Consider the following 17,374-nt stretch of genomic DNA (forward strand, 5'->3'; position numbering starts at 1 on the left):
AGCAAATGAACTGTTACAAACACTTTTAAAACTGTAGACTGGGGGTATGGATTCTAAGCTTCGGTGCTGTTTTCTAGCCAGGTTTCAGTTTTATAAAAATAATACAAAAATAAAAATTTAATTCATGCGAAGCAATAAAGCTGATAATTATAAAATGATTTAATTGTAAGTGACCTAATGAAAAGGGACACTTTCATAACAGACGACTCTGTCAGAAGAGACTGATGTATGGAGTGACTAAGATGGGCTCTATTTGGTCTATCTGCAGTCAGAACAGAAATAAATAAGGACAATTTCAGCCACCATTTGAGTTCAAACTTGTTTGTGGATTGTTCATTAGAAGTTACAAATTTGACTGGAGCTTATACTGTATCAGCAGCAGTTCACTGTGTCACATCTGTTCTTTCCAGAACAGGCTGTGCTGTTTACAGTTGAAGATAACGACGGGTTCTGCCGTTGTGGCAGCGGTCAAAATGTCCTGACAAATGTGGAGGGGGGTGAGCTGGTGGTAGAAGTGCGTGCTGATTTTTTGCTGAGACCAATACGCTGACAGTTGTGGTGTGAAAGCGTCTGCTTCTATTTTCTGAGAAGGCCACATAAGGTGACGTGGATGAAAGTGGTAGGGTAGAGGGAGAGGTGGGTAGGGGCCCTTGTGATTCACAGCTTTTATTTGAGGGTGGGAATGAGGGCTGAGCTGTGTCTCCCTTCTCATATTCTGGAGGAGTGGTGCCAAGGTCATTCTGATAGTCTGAGCAAAGCTGAGCAGATTCCTGCCTGGAGCTGTTTCTTTCCACACGTGTGAATAGTGGATGATGTGTTAAATGTGATAGTTGTCAGGGTTAGACAGATGTGTCCATCCACAGAACAGAAGGAAGTGATCATGTAATTCAATCTGTGCTGAACACAGGCTGTATGAGCTTCTAGGTAGATGTGGTTCACTGATACTTAGCTTGTGAAAGTGAAACTTCACTTAGGAAAACCTGGTACATGTACATATATAGGACGGCACGGTGGCGCAGCAGGTAGTGTCGTAGTCACACAGCTCCAGGGACCTGGAGGTTGTGGGTTAGATTCCTGCTCTGGGTGACTGTCTGTGAGGAGTGTGGTGTGTTCTCCCTGTGTCTGCGTGGGTTTCCTCCGGGTGACTGTCTGTGAGGAGTGTGGAGTGTTCTCCCCGTGTCCGCGTGGGTTTCCTCCGGGTGACTGTCTGTGAGGAGTTGGTGTGTTCTCCCGCGTGGGTTTCCTCCGGGTGCTCCGGTTTCCTCCCACAGTCCAAAAACACACGTTGGTAGGTGGATTGGCAACTCAAAAGTGTCCGTAGGTGTGAGTGACTGTGTGTGTGTGTTGCCCTCTGAAGGACTGGCACCCCCCCCAGGTGTATTCCCACCTTGCGCCCAATGATTCCATGATTCCAGGTAGGCTCTGGACCCACCGTGACCCTGAATTGGATAAGCGATTACAGATAATGAATGAATATATATATATATATATATATATATATATATATATAGAACCTGTCACAGCTCCAGGGTCCTAGTGGTTTTGGGTTCGAGTCCCGCTCCGGGTGACTGTCTGTGAGGAGTGTAGTGTGTTCTCCTTGTGTCCGTGTGGGTTTCCTCCGGGTGACTGTCTGTGAGGAGTGTAGTGTGTTCTCCCTGTGTCCGTGTGGGTTTCCTCCGGATGACTGTCTGTGAAGAGTGTGGTGTGTTCTCCTTGTGTCTGGGTGGGTTTCCTCCGAGTCTCTGTCTGTGAGGAGTGTGGTGTGTTCTCCCTGTGTCTGCGTGGGTTTCCTCTGGGTGACTGTCTGTGAGGAGTGTGGTGTGTTCTCCCCGTGTCCACGTGGGTTTCCTCTGGGTGACTGTCTGTGAGGAGTGTAGTGTGTTCTCCGTGTCCGTGTGGGTTTCCTCCGGGTGACTGTCTGTGAGGAGTGTGGTGGTGTGTTCTCCCTGTATCTGCGTGGGTTTCCTCCGGGTGACTGTCTGTGAGGAGTGTGGTGTGTTCTCCCTGTGTCTGCGTGGGTTTCCTCCAGGTGCTTCGGTTTCCTCCCACGGTCCAAAAACACACGTTGGTAGGTGGATTGGCGACTCAAAAGTGTCTGTAGGTGTGAGTGTGTGAGTGAATGTGTCGCCCTGTGAAGGACAGGCTCCCCCTTTAGGGGGTGTTCCCGCCTTGCGCCCAGTGATTCTGGGTAGGCTTCAGACCTACCGCGACCCTGACCTGGATAAGGGTTACAGAAAATGAATGAATGAATATTTAATTACTGTCAATTGATTGATGTGCCTTTAAAAACATGTTTGTGTGTTAGATTCTTTATTCATGTTTTAGCACGGCTGGTACTGATTATTTCACATTTACTGCTAAAATGATCAAAGGTGCTGCTTGAGGAACACGAGGAGAACATTTTTGGTCCCAATTCTGAGTCTAGTGTGGCTGATGCTGATGACTTAGACTATGTACCCATCTTACCTTGACAACACAGAAGATTCTTCTAGTGAACTCTCTGAAGAGGAAACTCAGACCCAGTCCAACAGACTATGTAAAAATCGGCCTTGGAATTTGGGCTCAGTGGTAACATGACTATGCTGAGCTAAGTAAAGAAACCTGAAGTGATCCAGTACTACAACAAAACAAATGGGGGCGTGGACAAATAGGATCAGATGACTTGCACCTACTCATGTAAACCAGAGATGGCCCATGGTTCTCTAGTAGAATAAACTAGGTGTTGCCATCCTCAGTGCTTTCACCGTCTTCACTGCTCACCACCTTGATTACAACACACGGCAGCTCTTTATCCAGGATCTGGCTAAAGAGCTTGTGATGGCACTCATGAAGAGGCGGATGTAGGCATATGTATGCCATACCTCCAAATGCATATTACTTATAAAATTAAAATAAGTCACAGTCACCACTCAGCTACAGGAGTACGTCAGGGGACAGGGTAAGAGGCAGAGGTGAAAGATTGGTCCAGAAAAGCTGGTGTTCCTACGCATGTGTGCAAGAAGCGCATACATGTAGTCATGTTGTAGTGTGATTTTTGGGGAATGTGAGCACTGAGATGGCATTTTGCACTGTACACATGCAATTTTACTTTCTTTTATCCTGTTGCAAACACCAATGTTCACTATTGAACACAACGGTTCAGTATCAGCATTATCAGTTATAAATGTGTGTGCTAGGTACGGTTTCATCATTTGGATTCATTTCAAAATGCATTATATATGTATTTTTTTTCTTTTGGGGGTGAATTTTGATACTGCTTTTAGAAGGATGAAAACTTACAGAAATTAAAATTTCATTTTAAGCATATACATGATAATTAAAAAAAACAACAACAACAATGTGTTTCTGAACATATTTTAGCTTTCTCTCTCTCTTTATCTGTGTGCATACACAGACATTGAATTCAGGACTTTTATTTTGATATGTGGGCGTTTCTGATTTAATATGGAAAGCATGTTTCATCAGCTCACAGAAGTTGAGATACCGGTTGAGTTCTTACACCACACACTGATCTCCTCTCAGCAGTAATTCAGCTCTAACTCAGCTCTCCTCCGAGTCTGAAGGTAAAACAAAACTGGACCTCATTAGATTTAAGTCTTTACTGTTCTGTTGTGTGTGTGTGTCACTGTCTGACTTCTGTACATCTCTGTATATTTATATTTCACATACTTTTTTGTTCTTTTGTAATGTGTTCTGAGGATGCCGGGACACGTGGTGCTATATTAAGGCCTAGAGCTCAATTTTTTCCCCTAAACTTACTTCTTCTTTTATTAGTCTTTCAAAACTCGAATAATGACACAGATCCATTCTTTATGATTTCTCTACATCTTTAAGGAGGGTTTAATTCTTAATATTCATGACTTCATGCTTCATCTGTCCAGATGGCTGTTTGTCCACGTGTCTCTCATTGACACAAGTTTCAAATACCACTTCAAATACTCACTGTTTTAAACACTTACTGTAAGGTTTATATTTTCTAAAGCTGTTTTGTACTAAACTACAGTAAAAATGAATACATTCCAGTGCATTTCAGTACTTTAATGTTAATCTCTAGATTAAGAATGTGTTTGAAAGATTTAATGTTGTCTTAAAATGTTTGAGTTTGTTACTTGTATTAATGTGTAACAGGAGGTGTGTAATTCTTTATGGCCTTTTCCTTCAGTTGAAATGTTCAGTTAATATTGCATCATGGTAAAGCATGAGCACATCCCAAACTGACCTCTAGTGCACTTAAGTCTAGGGAGTGATACTAAGTGACTAATATGATGAAAGATAATAGATTGAAAATTGCATTACGTACTAGTTTATGGTTCAGTAATGAAGTTGACAAAAACCTTTAGCTAAAGAAGGCTAATTAGCATTAGCATTTTTTTAAAACATTACTTATAAAAATTTCCACAATAAACACAAAATACATGTATCTTAGCCCCTATATACTGTACTCATATCAGGAACAAATATATATATATATATATATTTAAAAAAAATAAAGCTTAAGAAAGAGATAATTAGTGGTGGAAATGTGGTATTTTTCCTAGATAGATACTGAGTGCCCTTCATAGCGCACTATTGCCGGGGAAATGAGATGAAAGGTATAGTCAAATAATGTGTTCACTCTCTATGGCTTGTACAGTCACTTAATGTGGACAAATACCCTGTATAGTCCACTTCACAGGGAATTACTGGGGTGACTGGAACGCATCATAAATTTTAAAGAATGAGGAAAAAAAAACACATTTAAAAAGTATTTAGAAGCACTTAGTTCTACTAGGGCTAACAATGGAATCCTGTTAATATATTGTTAATCTTTTTTTAGCAACAAGATGTGATTCAGTTCAAAGGGAAATTCAAACTGCGTAGGCAGCCGTCAGTGATGATTCACACAGGAAGTTGATAGTGGAGTGTACCCATCATGTCATGGTGTTTTATTGTCAACACGACACAGACCATTTTATGTCCACAGAACCACATTTTAATCCTGTACTACATACTATGACACAGTCTCATTAATTTCCTGGTTACTTTAGAAAGCAAAGGTGTGGTCAAAGATTTCTGACATTCCAACGCCTTTGTATGTGATGAATGTGAAGAGACCAGGTGAAGTTCCCTTTACTGATATCACCTGACATGCGTGTACAGAATACAAGGAAACTGCCTAGGGATCTTTTACAATGAAATGCAGCTTAAAAAAAAAACAGATGCCTTTTAACCATTCAAAAATCCATTGAGTTTGAGGAACAATATTCAGTTTTTTTAATGAGGGCCACTTTGGTATCTCCTTGAATGGAGAGAGACCTTAAACATGAAAACTAAAAGCCAAAGAAACATTTGAAAAGCATTTTTGAAGTCAGAGGAAAGATTGAAGAAAGAAGTTTAAACAGGAAAGAACTAAAGGAGGAAGGGGAGTAGTCAGGAAAGGGATGGAACGAGGCAATTGAGGGAACAATTTAGAGGGAATAAATGGACAGAAAGTAAGAGGATGAATTAAATAAAGGGGGAAATAACAGAGGAAGCTAGACTGAGTTGATTTTATGTGTTATACTGATTTATAACAAGACAGACTGGTTCAGTTTCAACATTCCATCCTGTTAAGAAGAGAACAGCCCTGTTAGGTTCAACTTGTTTAGATTCTACGAAACCTCCTACACAATTAAATAGCAACGTAGAAATAACCACCACGTCCTCTGTATAGCGTTAAAGTGTGTAGTTCTCAAATGTATTTAAAGTAGAATTGTTTCACTTTAATTATATAATTCCTACAGCAAAACCTCTCTTCTCCTGCTTATGGACAGTTTATTATTATTATATTTCTCACTAGATTTGGCAAATTTAACATCTGTTCCCATTATTCAACAGAAACGCTTAATTACTGCCGCTGCTGTAGATGGCCTAAAATGTTCTTATCACACAGCAAACAACACCAACTGGGGCAGGACGCCCTTGAAAACAATAAGAAACACGTAGGATCACTTCAAATTCTATCTTTGAAAATCACTCACAGTCTCAGAAAGGCGCTGCACCGGTAAAAACTTCTAAAACATCGGCAAAGCTCCGCATTTGCTCGCTAACCGCGCCACTGTAAAAACACGTTTATTTCCTGCGGAACGGTAACGCGATATTCCGGGACGTATATCGTCTGGCAATGCGTTTATTACGTAAAGCTTTCGTGAATTCCAAACCGAGGTCGTTCCTTCTTAGATTGTGGCTGCGTCTGAAACAAGGCCGCAAACGCGAGGCCTTGCTGCCTTGTCTCACAAGTCAGCGACTTAGAAAGCAGTATTTTTTATTAAGGTGTTTGTAACTGAGTTGCATTAGAGACAGACATTAAAAGCAGCAATATTTCAACACGACACCAGGACACCCACATCGCTCGTCAGTATGATTAAACTTTGAAGATATTGGAGCAGAAAACAGGCCACGTTTATACAAGAATTCATTTCAGACACGTCTTCGCCCCCCTCCCCCAGAGTACCGCCTTAGCCGCCAGCAGCTCCTTTCAGACACAGCCAGTGTAGCTGTGGACCAATGAGCGGCTGCGGGTTGTGAGCGGTGTCCTATTACCCGGAGCCCGCCGCTCTGCACAGGGATTCGCTCACAGCGCTAGGGGGCGGGACCTGATTGACACCTCTGTAAACCAATAGCAGGGACTCGGAGGAAGACAAAGAGCCGATGTGCCGAGATCACTCACTCACTGGACTTTGGTTTGTTTTGAGAATCTTTTAAACTTTTTTTGGGTACATATTTCCTACATTTAGAAGATAATGTGTAACTCCAGAACACTTCAGAGGATCTCCCTTAAAAAGTTTTTTGAGGTTCTCAAATTTAACTTAAACCATGTAAACAAAAGCCTGGAGTTGAATAAATATCTTGCGCCCAATGTCATCATTAACGTAAGCCCTGAATGATCATTTAAGAAGAATTAAGAATGAATACTCCTACATTCTAATGCAAGAGTATGAACTTCTATAAACACCAACATGACTTTACTACAAGTTTAATATAATTATGTAATAAAAATAATCACACATCCCTGTTTGTATTTAAACTCTAATATCTAAAACACTAAAATGATAAGAGAGTGAGGTCGGGTTTGCTTCTGTTTTAATAGAAATCTTTTTTTTTTCCTTCAGAGGGGTAGTATATATTTTGATGTTTGTTAACTCAGAGTGCCCTGAGCCCTTTTCATACAGATCAACACTCGCAAAAGACTCTCAATCTGTAGTTTGTTGACTGAACTGGACAGAGCTGCAACATTTTGGGTGTGCACTTTGTCGCCCAGAGCTTGTGGTGTATTGTTTAATGTGCTAATGTAATTTTGTGGCATTGGAGACTGTTCGGCGACAAGACTTGAACAATACCTTCTGTTGTTGTGTGTCTGTACTCTCAAACCTGAAAAACTCCCACATCTCAGAAGGTGGTGGACTCCTCTTAGTGTGGAGAGGTCCTGGAGAAGAATTCAAGCCATAGTCTGAAACTGTGTTTTCCAGTGATGTTGCAGAGCTTGTGCTCCTTGCACTGAGCATGAACTCAAAAATTTATAAAGACAAGATGGAGACCTGCTGAAGTCTGCAAGAAAAAGCCTGATTAGAAACGAATGCCACATTGTTTGATGTTGAATTTAACATAATTAATTTAATACGCTTTCACGTGTTTCAGAAGACTGAATTAGATTTAGCAGCACTGTATATCATTGATCTACTTTATAGAGACTAACCCCTGTTCTCTCTCTCTCTCTCTCTCTCCCCCCCCCCCCCTTTAGCACAATGTGTGGTATCTGGGCGTTATTTGGGAGCGATGAGTGCCTGTCAGTACAGTGCACCAATGCAATGAAGATTGCTCATCGGGGTCCGGACGCTTTCCGCTTTGAGAACGTTAATGGTTTCACCAACTGCTGCTTCGGGTTCCACCGCCTGGCCATCGTGGACCAGCTGTACGGCATGCAGCCGCTGAGAGTCAAGAAGTTCCCCTACCTCTGGCTCTGCTACAACGGAGAGATCTACAACCACGAACGCGTACGAGCTAATGTTCTCACCACATTCAGCCACAGTCAGACTTCCAGTGCCCCGTTTGTAGACACCCGCTCACATAGTTCTTCTGAAACTGATTGTAATCAGTAGTGAGTTTGTTCTGTTTTTGCTTCAGTAACAGCCTCTGTTTCTTGGTAAGGCTTTACATGAGATTTTTAAAACTTGCTCTGAGAGTTTGATGGGGTTAAGCCACATGATCATTAGTGCAGTCAGGACCTAATGGTGGTGGATAAGTAGTTCTGATTAGATCATGCAAAATGTATGAGGTGATGCTCAGACACAGAAGAAAACTCAGTTCCACAACGGCACAGACCAGAGATGGGGGGCCTTCTATAAATCTGTTCCACACATGGCACTGAACATGGTAACCTTAAGGTCATGTGTAGATGGTCCAGAGTGGTTTCTCCAGTAGATGCTCCAGAGTGGCTCCATGCTTATCTATGGTTATAATACAAACTGTGCGTTCAGAAATGATCATCAGTGCCCATAATAAGTGCACCTTAAATTAGCTGAATTCAGGAATTAAAGGGGATAGAAGTGGCTACAAACATTTAGACATCTTGTGCAACTCCTTATTGAGCTCTCGCTGCAGAAGAGGGATGAGCTGTGAAAGTTGGCCACTGATGCTTTTGTGTTTCTGTTCATAACTTCCAACCTTGAGACCTTGGAAACTGGTAGATTATCCTAACCCTCCAAGTTCAACTGAGGCAACCTCAGAAGATCAGTGGAGGCTATGTAGTGTCTGTTCAACATGCTGTGAGGGCCTGTAAGGAGGGAACGTTTAATTAAGAATCAGATTTCCTGTTCAACATTAAGTTAAATCTGATGGAGCACATTGAATTAAGGCATAATTCAATTCAGTTTCACTGTGTAACTGTTGTACTGGGTCAGGGGCTTTAAATAGAGGCTTTATACCCCTGTAGCTTACAGCTGGCAGGCTCATGTGCAACTGCTCCAGAGCATCCTGTTCTGTTCTATGGAGATTATACAAGCTGTGTGTCACAGTAGCAGAAATCACTAATTACAAAAAGTTGTCTACAAACATTTGGTCTTGGGGCTGATGGCTATGTTTAATTCTAATAAAATCTCTTTCTCCCTAAAGCTGAAAGATGAGTTTGAGTTTGACTACCAGACCAAAGTGGATGGAGAGATTCTCCTGCATCTGTACGACCGTTTCGGCATAGAGAAGATGGCCTCTCTGCTGGACGGTGTTTTTGCCTTTATCCTGCTGGACACGGCCAACAGGAAAGTTTTCTTGGGGAGGGACACCTACGGAGTGAGACCCATGTTCAGGCTGCTGACGGACGACGGCTTCCTCGCTGTCAGCTCTGAAGCCAAAGGTAAGTCAGAAACTGGGATCTCTTTAAAGGGGGATTGACTTATAACAGTGAAGCCCCTGTTAGGGTTCTCTACATGGTTAATGTTTATAGACACAGTGTCTAAGAGTTTCTTTTATTCCGGGAAGTATTAATTCTGGATCACAAACACAACTCCAACTCATCTCAAGGCTATTGGATGGAGCTCCATCTCTCCAGAAAACACAGGAATAGAACAGAATATTGTGATGTCAGCAGGGCCGGGGTCATCAGACTGCTATGTAATTCCTGTCCACCCTTTCTCTGTGTCCTCAGGTCTAACACAGATCACACACTCCATGACTGACCCAGTGAAGATCACACCCTTCCTGCCTGGTCACTTCGAGGAGTTTAACCTGAAGCTGAATGGAAAAGTTGATTCTGTCCGGCTGGACCGTTTTCACTGCTGCACAGAGGAACCCAAACATGCCATTTACGACACCGCGGAGGATCTCGGCCAAGGTAGAAACTCAGACAGGTCTCAGGTTTTCAACAATACAAGCAAAACATGATTACATAATAGGTAACTAATGCACCGCAGGTAGTTGAAACAGGTCTTTGACTCTATACACATGAAAATTAGTTATTCTACATGAAAGATCCCATAAACCATTCATTAAACGATGCTGTAGAAGGACCTTTAATTCCCGAAAAACGTTAAAGAACCTCTTCATACTCAGACATCTCACTTACAAAAATGGCTTACTGATTTACCATCAGCAGAAAGGTTCTTTAGGGAAACAAAAGTCAATCTTCTATGACATAGTTCAGAGTAACTTCTCAGGCATCTTTTTATTTTTACTAATGTCTGTAAAAATAAAGCAGTTAATTAACCAGTGTTCTTGATGAAACTGTGACCTGCTTCAGTCAAAACTCTACAAGAATCAAACAACACAGCAGCATTCTCCCCCTGTCTAATCAGCCTTGTTCAGAACAGCCACTTTCAGCACCTGTTCCTTTAAGTGATAATGAGCTGCTCACTGTTCACCCCGACCCCGAGCACACAGCAGTGAGGAGCAGAAGCTCGGGTTTTTAGCCGTTTTTGCTTGGATGTCTTTCTTTGTGCTCGTTTTCTCTGTTTTTACTCAGTGCTCGTATTTTTCTGTGCTTGTTGTGTCTATTTTGCTGCATTTCACCTCGCTCTTATGGAAACATTGGTCCAGCGCTGTGATAGGACAGACTCAGATGAGGGGGCGGGGCAATTCTTAAGTCTCTGCCCTTGATTGACATCAGAAGTGGAGCAGAATCAGAACTGCTCGTTTTATCCCATGTATTCTGACTTTTGATGTCAGAAGTGGAAAAGGATCCAAAGAATGGCTAATTTTTTCCCATGTATTCTGACTTAGGCAGTGCACAGAAAACTGGGTTCTGACTGGGTGGGTATTGTTTCACAGTGTGCGGGTTGGTGGGCTCCAGGATCCACACATTAATGTGAAAATGTAGCTACAGAATAATTGATTATTTTTATAATGTGTCCCCATTAAATCAGTCTGAGATATTGGTCAGAACCCAAAAGAAGTCTGAAAAAAATTCTGCTTGAAATCAAACGACCCCACAGTCGGCATCATATGGCGTGGTTGTGTTTCAGACCTCAAAGTGAGTGCCTCAAACCTGACAGACCATAAACATTTAAGATTATTAAAGTGTAGAGAAAGCAGAAAGAAGAAGAAAGAAGTTCTTCTGAAAGAAATGTAAAGGCAGTGAGACACCTGAATATCAAACAAACCTCAACGCAGTCTGACACCAGAAAAATAATGTCTGAGCTGAACAACGCCCAGTTTTACTATTAATCACAATCCCGACCTCTAAACTGTGCTTGTGCACCTGCTTGTGTAGGATTTGCTCCTGAGACAGTGAGGACCAACATCAGGATCCTGTTTGAAAACGCTGTGAAGAAACGGCTGATGTCCCACAGGAGAATCGGGTGCCTCCTCTCAGGTACTGCCCTCCGTTTAGATTCAGATGCGATTGTATTGATATGTTCACATTAATAAACTTTTCTAATGCATGTCAGTAGTTGTTTTACTGAAGCACTCAATACAAATTAAACAAAATAACCCCTCTCCTCCTCTGCAGGAGGGCTGGACTCTAGTCTGGTGGCTGCCACCCTTGTCAAACTGGCCAAAGAGGAGCAGCTGAAGTACCCCATCCAGACATTTGCCATCGGGGCAGAAGATAGTCCAGATGTTGCAGCTGCACGCAAGGTCAGTGGACTTTAATCAGCTAAAGGATTATTATCTTTTCTGTTTTGAGTTGCTGATTTGAATGTTGTTGTTGTGCTGCAGGTAGCGGATCACATTGGCAGCGATCACCATGTCGTGAGTTTCACCCCTGAGGAGGGTATTAAGGCTGTGGAGGAGGTCATCATCCACCTGGAGAGTTTCGACATCACCACAGTGCGCGCATCTGTCGGTGAGAACAGGACTCTTACTTAGGTTTCTGTGAATTATCAAGAATCATTTTGTAACTTTTCCTTTAGAAACTAGTTGATTTGCTTTTGAACATCAATTTGAAAATTTTGTTCCATTAATAGGCCGTTCTTTACTCAGTGTTAACAAAGTGTGACGCCATATCAGTGGATATGTGATTAAAGCCTGGGAAACACAGCGCAGTTCCTTCATCCCACCCCCACCCAACTTTCCAGTCCCAAACCCGCTTCCCTAAACGTTAGGCCACAACTTTGTTTCACAGAGCAGTGTTTAAATACCACCACTGAGATTAAACCACACTCCACCAACTACCCCAATGCAACTGAACCAGATATTTTAATCAGATAATCAAGAAATAATATTGGATACTTTCATTGTATTGACCCTTTTGTATTGATTGTGTTGGTCCTTTTCTGTCTGCAGAGAGAGCTACTGCTCCATGTAGAAAGTGCCAGTTCAGGAGTTAAAGGTGTGCGTGCGTGTGTGTGTGTTTCCAGGCATGTATCTGATATCGAAGTACATTTGTGAGAAGACAGACAGTGTGGTGATTTTCTCCGGTGAAGGATCTGATGAACTCACACAGGGCTACATGTACTTCCACAAGGTAATCCTGAGTTACATATTGAATTAGTTACATTTTCATTAGTGATCTTTAGCTGTTCTTATTTTAAACTAGAGCTTTAGAATATAGTCAACAGTCAGACTGCTCCAAGGTCCTGGGGTTGGGGGTTAAAACCCCGCCTCAGGTCTCCGTCTGTGAGGAGTGTGGTGTGTCCTCCCTGTGTCTGCATGGGTTTCCTCCGGGTGACCGTGTGAGGAGTGTGGTGTGTTCTCCCTGTGTCTGCGTGGGTTTCCTCCGGGTGACTGTCTATGTGGTGTGTTCTCCCCGTGTCTGTGTGGGTTTCCTCCGGGTGACTGTCTGTGAGGAGTGTGGTGTGTTCTCCCCGTGTCTGTGTGGGTTTCCTCCGGGTGACTGTCTGTGAGGAGTGTGGTGTGTTCTCCCTGTGTCTGTGTGGGTTTCCTCCGGGTGACTGTCTGTGAGGAGTGTGGTGTGTTTGCCCTCTGTCTGTGTGGGTTTCCTCAGGGTGACTGTCTGTGAGGAGTGTGGTGTGTTCTCCCTCTGTCTGTGTGGGTTTCCTCCGGGTGACTGTCTGTGAGGAGTGTGGTGTGTTCGCCCTTTGTCTGTGTGGGTTTCCTCCGGGTGACTGTCTGTGAGGAGTGTGGTGTGTTCGCCCTCTGTCTGTGTGGGTTTCCTCAGGGTGACTGTCTGTGAGGAGTGTGGTGTGTTCGCCCTCTGTCTGTGTGGGTTTCCTCCGGGTGACTGTCTGTGAGGAGTGTGGTGTGTTCGCCCTCTGTCTGTGTGGGTTTCCTCCGGGTGACTGTCTGTGAGGAGTGTGGTGTGTTCGCCCTCTGTCTGTGTGGGTTTCCTCAGGGTGACTGTCTGTGAGGAGTGTGGTGTGTTCGCCCTCTGTCTGTGTGGGTTTCCTCCCCCAGTCCAAACAAACACTGATAGATTGGCTATTCAGGCATGTGTGTGCGTATGCATGGCCGTGCAGTTTCCTGCCTTGTGCCAAGTGATTCCATGTAGGCTTCGGACCCACAGTGCCCCTGAACTTACAGAATGTATGAATACATATCTCAGAACCTACTCAAGCTTAAGCAGAAATGATAAATGTGAATACCATGATTAGGAACACACAATACATGGTCATTCATTGTATTGTTTTAATGGTCCTTCCCTGATCCAGGCTCCATCTGCGAAGGCTGGTGCAGAGGAAAGTGTGCGTTTGCTGAAGGAACTGTATCTGTTTGACGTGCTGAGAGCAGACAGAACTACAGCTGCACATGGGTGAGGAACTAAACTCTGCTGCTCTGTGTAAAGAGGGTCCCGTCCAGTGTAAATCAGCATGTAATGGGTTAATTACACTGTCAAGTTCCTGATTATTTTGTGTTTAGTGTAGTCTGTATAGTCTCCTGAATTCCCAGGGATGTCTAGAAAATAGGGTCCTGTGGTCATGACCTGAGTAATAATGAATGGGGACTGATACATTCTTAAGTGCTGGAGCCTGTAATCGTACCTCTGTAGTGACCAGTAAAGAACGTCCTGTACAGTAGATCATTTACAAAGTGGACAGGGAGTGCAAGTTTAAGGTGTTTAAAAATGGTTGAGTAGCTCCTTTTTCCCCCACTTCTTCTAATCAGACTGGAGCTGCGAGTGCCTTTCCTGGACCACAGGTTCACCGCCTACTACCTCTCTCTGCCTGAGGAGATGAGAGCGCCCAAGGTGGGAATGGTTTTCTCTTTCTGAATATGTTCAACTCAGACGAGAAATTGTTTAACCCAGAGTATTAATGTTTTATAAGAGTTAGAGAATTAACTAAGGGTTAATATGGGTCAGTGATGGGGTCATTGTAGAGCTCCGTATCTAACTTGGTCCCCTGTGTTTAATGGAAACAGGACGGAGTGGAGAAGTATCTTCTGAGGGACTCGTTCAGTGGAGAGAATTTGATTCCTGACGAGATCCTGTGGAGACGCAAAGAGGCTTTCAGCGATGGAATGACATCCATGAAGAAATCCTGGTACACCTTTCTGCAGGAGCACATTGAGTCTGAGGTACTCGCAGAAAATATGATGCAAAAGTTACATTACAATTTTAGATGCTCAATACTTCATTGAACTGGCAAGCTGGCACCACTCAGGTTTAGAGGCTTCTCCACAAGGGGTGCTATTCTGTGCTTCACATGAAAGATTTGGTGTATGTGTGTATATATCTTTTTTTTATGAATCTACAGTATGTTAGACAGTGTGCTCTAGATTTTATTTAGCAGCCAAAAGGCATAAACTTGCTCTCTGTTAGTTGATTTCAGTGTGTGATGTAGCAGCTCTGATTAAAATTTTTGTTTGATTTACACTCTTCTGTGGTGTGAAGGTGCAAGATAAACAATTTTGACTGATCCTTTGGTATCTGGATATTTGTTTACATTTCAGTCATCAGCAGAAAACAGATTCCTGCAAAAATAAATAAATAAAAATAAACACTTTACTGGAAAGTCACCTATCTCTCTGTTTCTGCAGATTAATGACACTCAGCTGGAGAAAGCAGTGACGTTGTACCCATATAACACCCCCACCACCAAAGAAGGGCTCTACTTCAGACAGATTTTTGAGAAACATTATCCTGGCCGCTCCGAGTGGACCCCTCATTACTGGATGCCCCGCTGGATCAAAGCAACTGACCCCTCTGCTCGCACCCTCTCCATCTACAAACCAGACGAAAACGATAAAGTGACCCGCAAAAATGGCCAAACTCTTTATTGTTATAACCATGTCCCCTCAAAACTGCGTCAAAATGTAATCGAGAATGGATCAATATAAATGATCCAGACCGCCTCAGAATAAATCCCTGCCCATTGATTTCCATTAAAAGTAAATATTTTTTTTTTTCTCATGTTAATTTGCCATTTTGGAGATACAAGGCTGTGCTCTCATGGTAGCATTGTACCTTGAACTTCCCCTCTGGGTCAAAATGGGAGAGTCACACTCTGCTTTCAAACCCAGATCAAAGAATGTCTCTTAAGAGGATCTAATCAGCACTTATCTTCCACTTATAAAGGCTTATGTTTGTATCCATGTTTTAATTTATTTGACTTTGTGGTAAGTGTGTAGTATATGGGCAGTGGGTATCTGTCTCTACCTGGACTTTTATATTTCAGCATCTAAACATTCTAGCTGCATTTCTATCCTTGGCATTCATGCTGATACCAACTGGCTAAGTTTTTGAATTACATTTAGGGCACTTAGCAGGTGCTATTTTTCAAAGGGGCTTGCAAATGCAATACCAAAGCATTGAGAACTTGAACTTAAGAACATGTTTTGCCTCTAAGATTATACTGTGCAGTTTGGCCTTTAAATCATTGATCTGTAGTTGCGAATATGCAAAGAAGTGTATATTTAGGTTTTGAGAGACTCTGAGGTGAGACTTTGAGGTTTTTTTTACTTTCAGTGTGCTTACACTCTAAACAAAGCAAGAATGGGGAGTGGACCTACATATGAACGTATTTCCATTTTGGAGGACAGTGTGCAACAGGTCAATTTTGTACAGTTTGAAATTTAGCACAGTGAAAATATTTGGACAAGAAATATTCAGTTGTGCTCGGTAAGCGCTTATCTAGTTCACGGTCACGGTGGGTCCAGACCCTACCTGGAATCACTGGGCTCAAGGCAGTGAGACACCCTGGAGGGGTGCCAGTCTTTCACAGGGCAACACAAGCTCACACATTCATTCACACCTATGGACACTTTTGATTCGCCAATCCACCTACCAACATGTGTTTTTGGACTGTGGGAGGAAACCCACGGGAAGAACACACCGAATGGGACTCAGCCCTGTGACCAACCTAGCAGAGGTCCCTGGAGCTGTGTGACAGCAACACTACCTGCAGCATCACCATGCTGCCCACAAGAAACATTTACAAACTCATTTCCAGAAATGTGGGAGAATTCTGTAAAAAGAAAATAAATACAAGAATTTGTGACTGTTTTAATTCTCTTAAAACTTTAATTTAATAAATCAAAGCCCAAATAAAGATCCCTTTTCACTGCAGAACTTGGTGTTTTGTAAATATGAATGAATTTTAAATTTATTGACTACAGCACACTTTTACCCAAGGCTGTCTTTGGAAGCAAAAATAGTTACTTATCACTTTGTGCCAATCTTCATTAGATTATTGTCAGATATTTCAAAGAAAACATGCTCTGTGGAACATCAAAAAATTACATTACAACTCTTCTTGCAAAGGATTCTGAAATGAGGGACACCAACAAGTAGAGAAGTGGATGCGCGGACACAGGCAGGTGGAGGAAACAGGTTTACGCTTGCCTTTTTCTAATGATATCAGATTGCCTTGGAAACAGTTGGTGTTTCATGTGGCATCCTGGTCATTTTTATATGGATAACATCAGCAAATATTCCTTTCAGAGGTTCACGCTGGATTTCTGTAGTAGTCAGACCCTAGTCTAGCTGTGTATAGGTCTGGGCACTGTTCTTGTATTGTCTAGAACAGGGATAATTAAGGTTTCCCAAGCCAAAGTCCAGACCATAATGTAAAACTTGCATTATGATCAGTGCCATATCCTGTAAATTAAATTATCCTTGTAGTTATAGCATCATTTCATGTAGTTACATGTTCAACATATTTCAAGATTTATTAATCATTATAAATAAAATATAGTCTAAATAAAATGTCATTTCAAGTAAAATTTTAAAATAAAACAATGATTTTGGTTAAATATATATATATATATATAAGTCCCTAATAATTTTTTAGTTGCAGTTGACTTTACTCCTTTTCCATAACCAGCAAGCTGATTGGCACTTATTGCTGGAGGGTGGGACTTTATCTGTAAACAGAATCCATGTTCAGTGTTATGAAAATTTCAACTGGTAATTGTTTCTTTCTTATTAAAGTTTCTGGTTTAAACTCACACAAACTGTTGTCCTGAAAGTGTCCCAAAAGAGCTTTTATCATGTCCCTTGAGCTATTTTTACAGGCCCCAGGACAGC

At 42.3% G+C, this 17,374-nt stretch overlaps 1 protein-coding gene across 1 annotated transcript; it reads left to right on the forward strand.

Moving 5' to 3' along the window:
• Positions 1-3,451: 3,451 nt before the first annotated feature.
• LOC136699919 (asparagine synthetase [glutamine-hydrolyzing]-like) lies at positions 3,452-16,408 on the forward strand. Its single transcript, XM_066674985.1, has 12 exons — positions 3,452-3,563; positions 7,760-8,012; positions 9,130-9,367; positions 9,659-9,844; positions 11,219-11,320; positions 11,459-11,586; positions 11,668-11,794; positions 12,309-12,415; positions 13,560-13,660; positions 14,014-14,095; positions 14,269-14,424; positions 14,887-16,408. The coding sequence occupies exons 2-12, from the start codon at positions 7,764-7,766 to the stop codon at positions 15,184-15,186; spliced, it is 1,776 nt and encodes a 591-aa protein (XP_066531082.1). The 5' UTR covers positions 3,452-3,563; positions 7,760-7,763; the 3' UTR covers positions 15,187-16,408.
• The last annotated feature ends 966 nt before the right edge of the window (positions 16,409-17,374 follow it).

This window comes from Hoplias malabaricus, chromosome 6 (genome assembly GCF_029633855.1).
Source record: "Hoplias malabaricus isolate fHopMal1 chromosome 6, fHopMal1.hap1, whole genome shotgun sequence".
Taxonomy (NCBI): Eukaryota; Metazoa; Chordata; class Actinopteri; order Characiformes; family Erythrinidae; genus Hoplias; species Hoplias malabaricus.

Coding starts and splice junctions, on each gene's coding strand:
- LOC136699919 (XM_066674985.1), top strand. CDS start 7,764: ATGTGTGGTATCTGGGCGTTATTTGGGAGCGATGAGTGCCTGTCAGTA. Junction 13,661..14,013: donor AGAACTACAGCTGCACATGG/GTGAGGAACTAA, acceptor TCTTCTAATCAG/ACTGGAGCTGCGAGTGCCTT. Junction 14,096..14,268: donor AGGAGATGAGAGCGCCCAAG/GTGGGAATGGTT, acceptor TAATGGAAACAG/GACGGAGTGGAGAAGTATCT.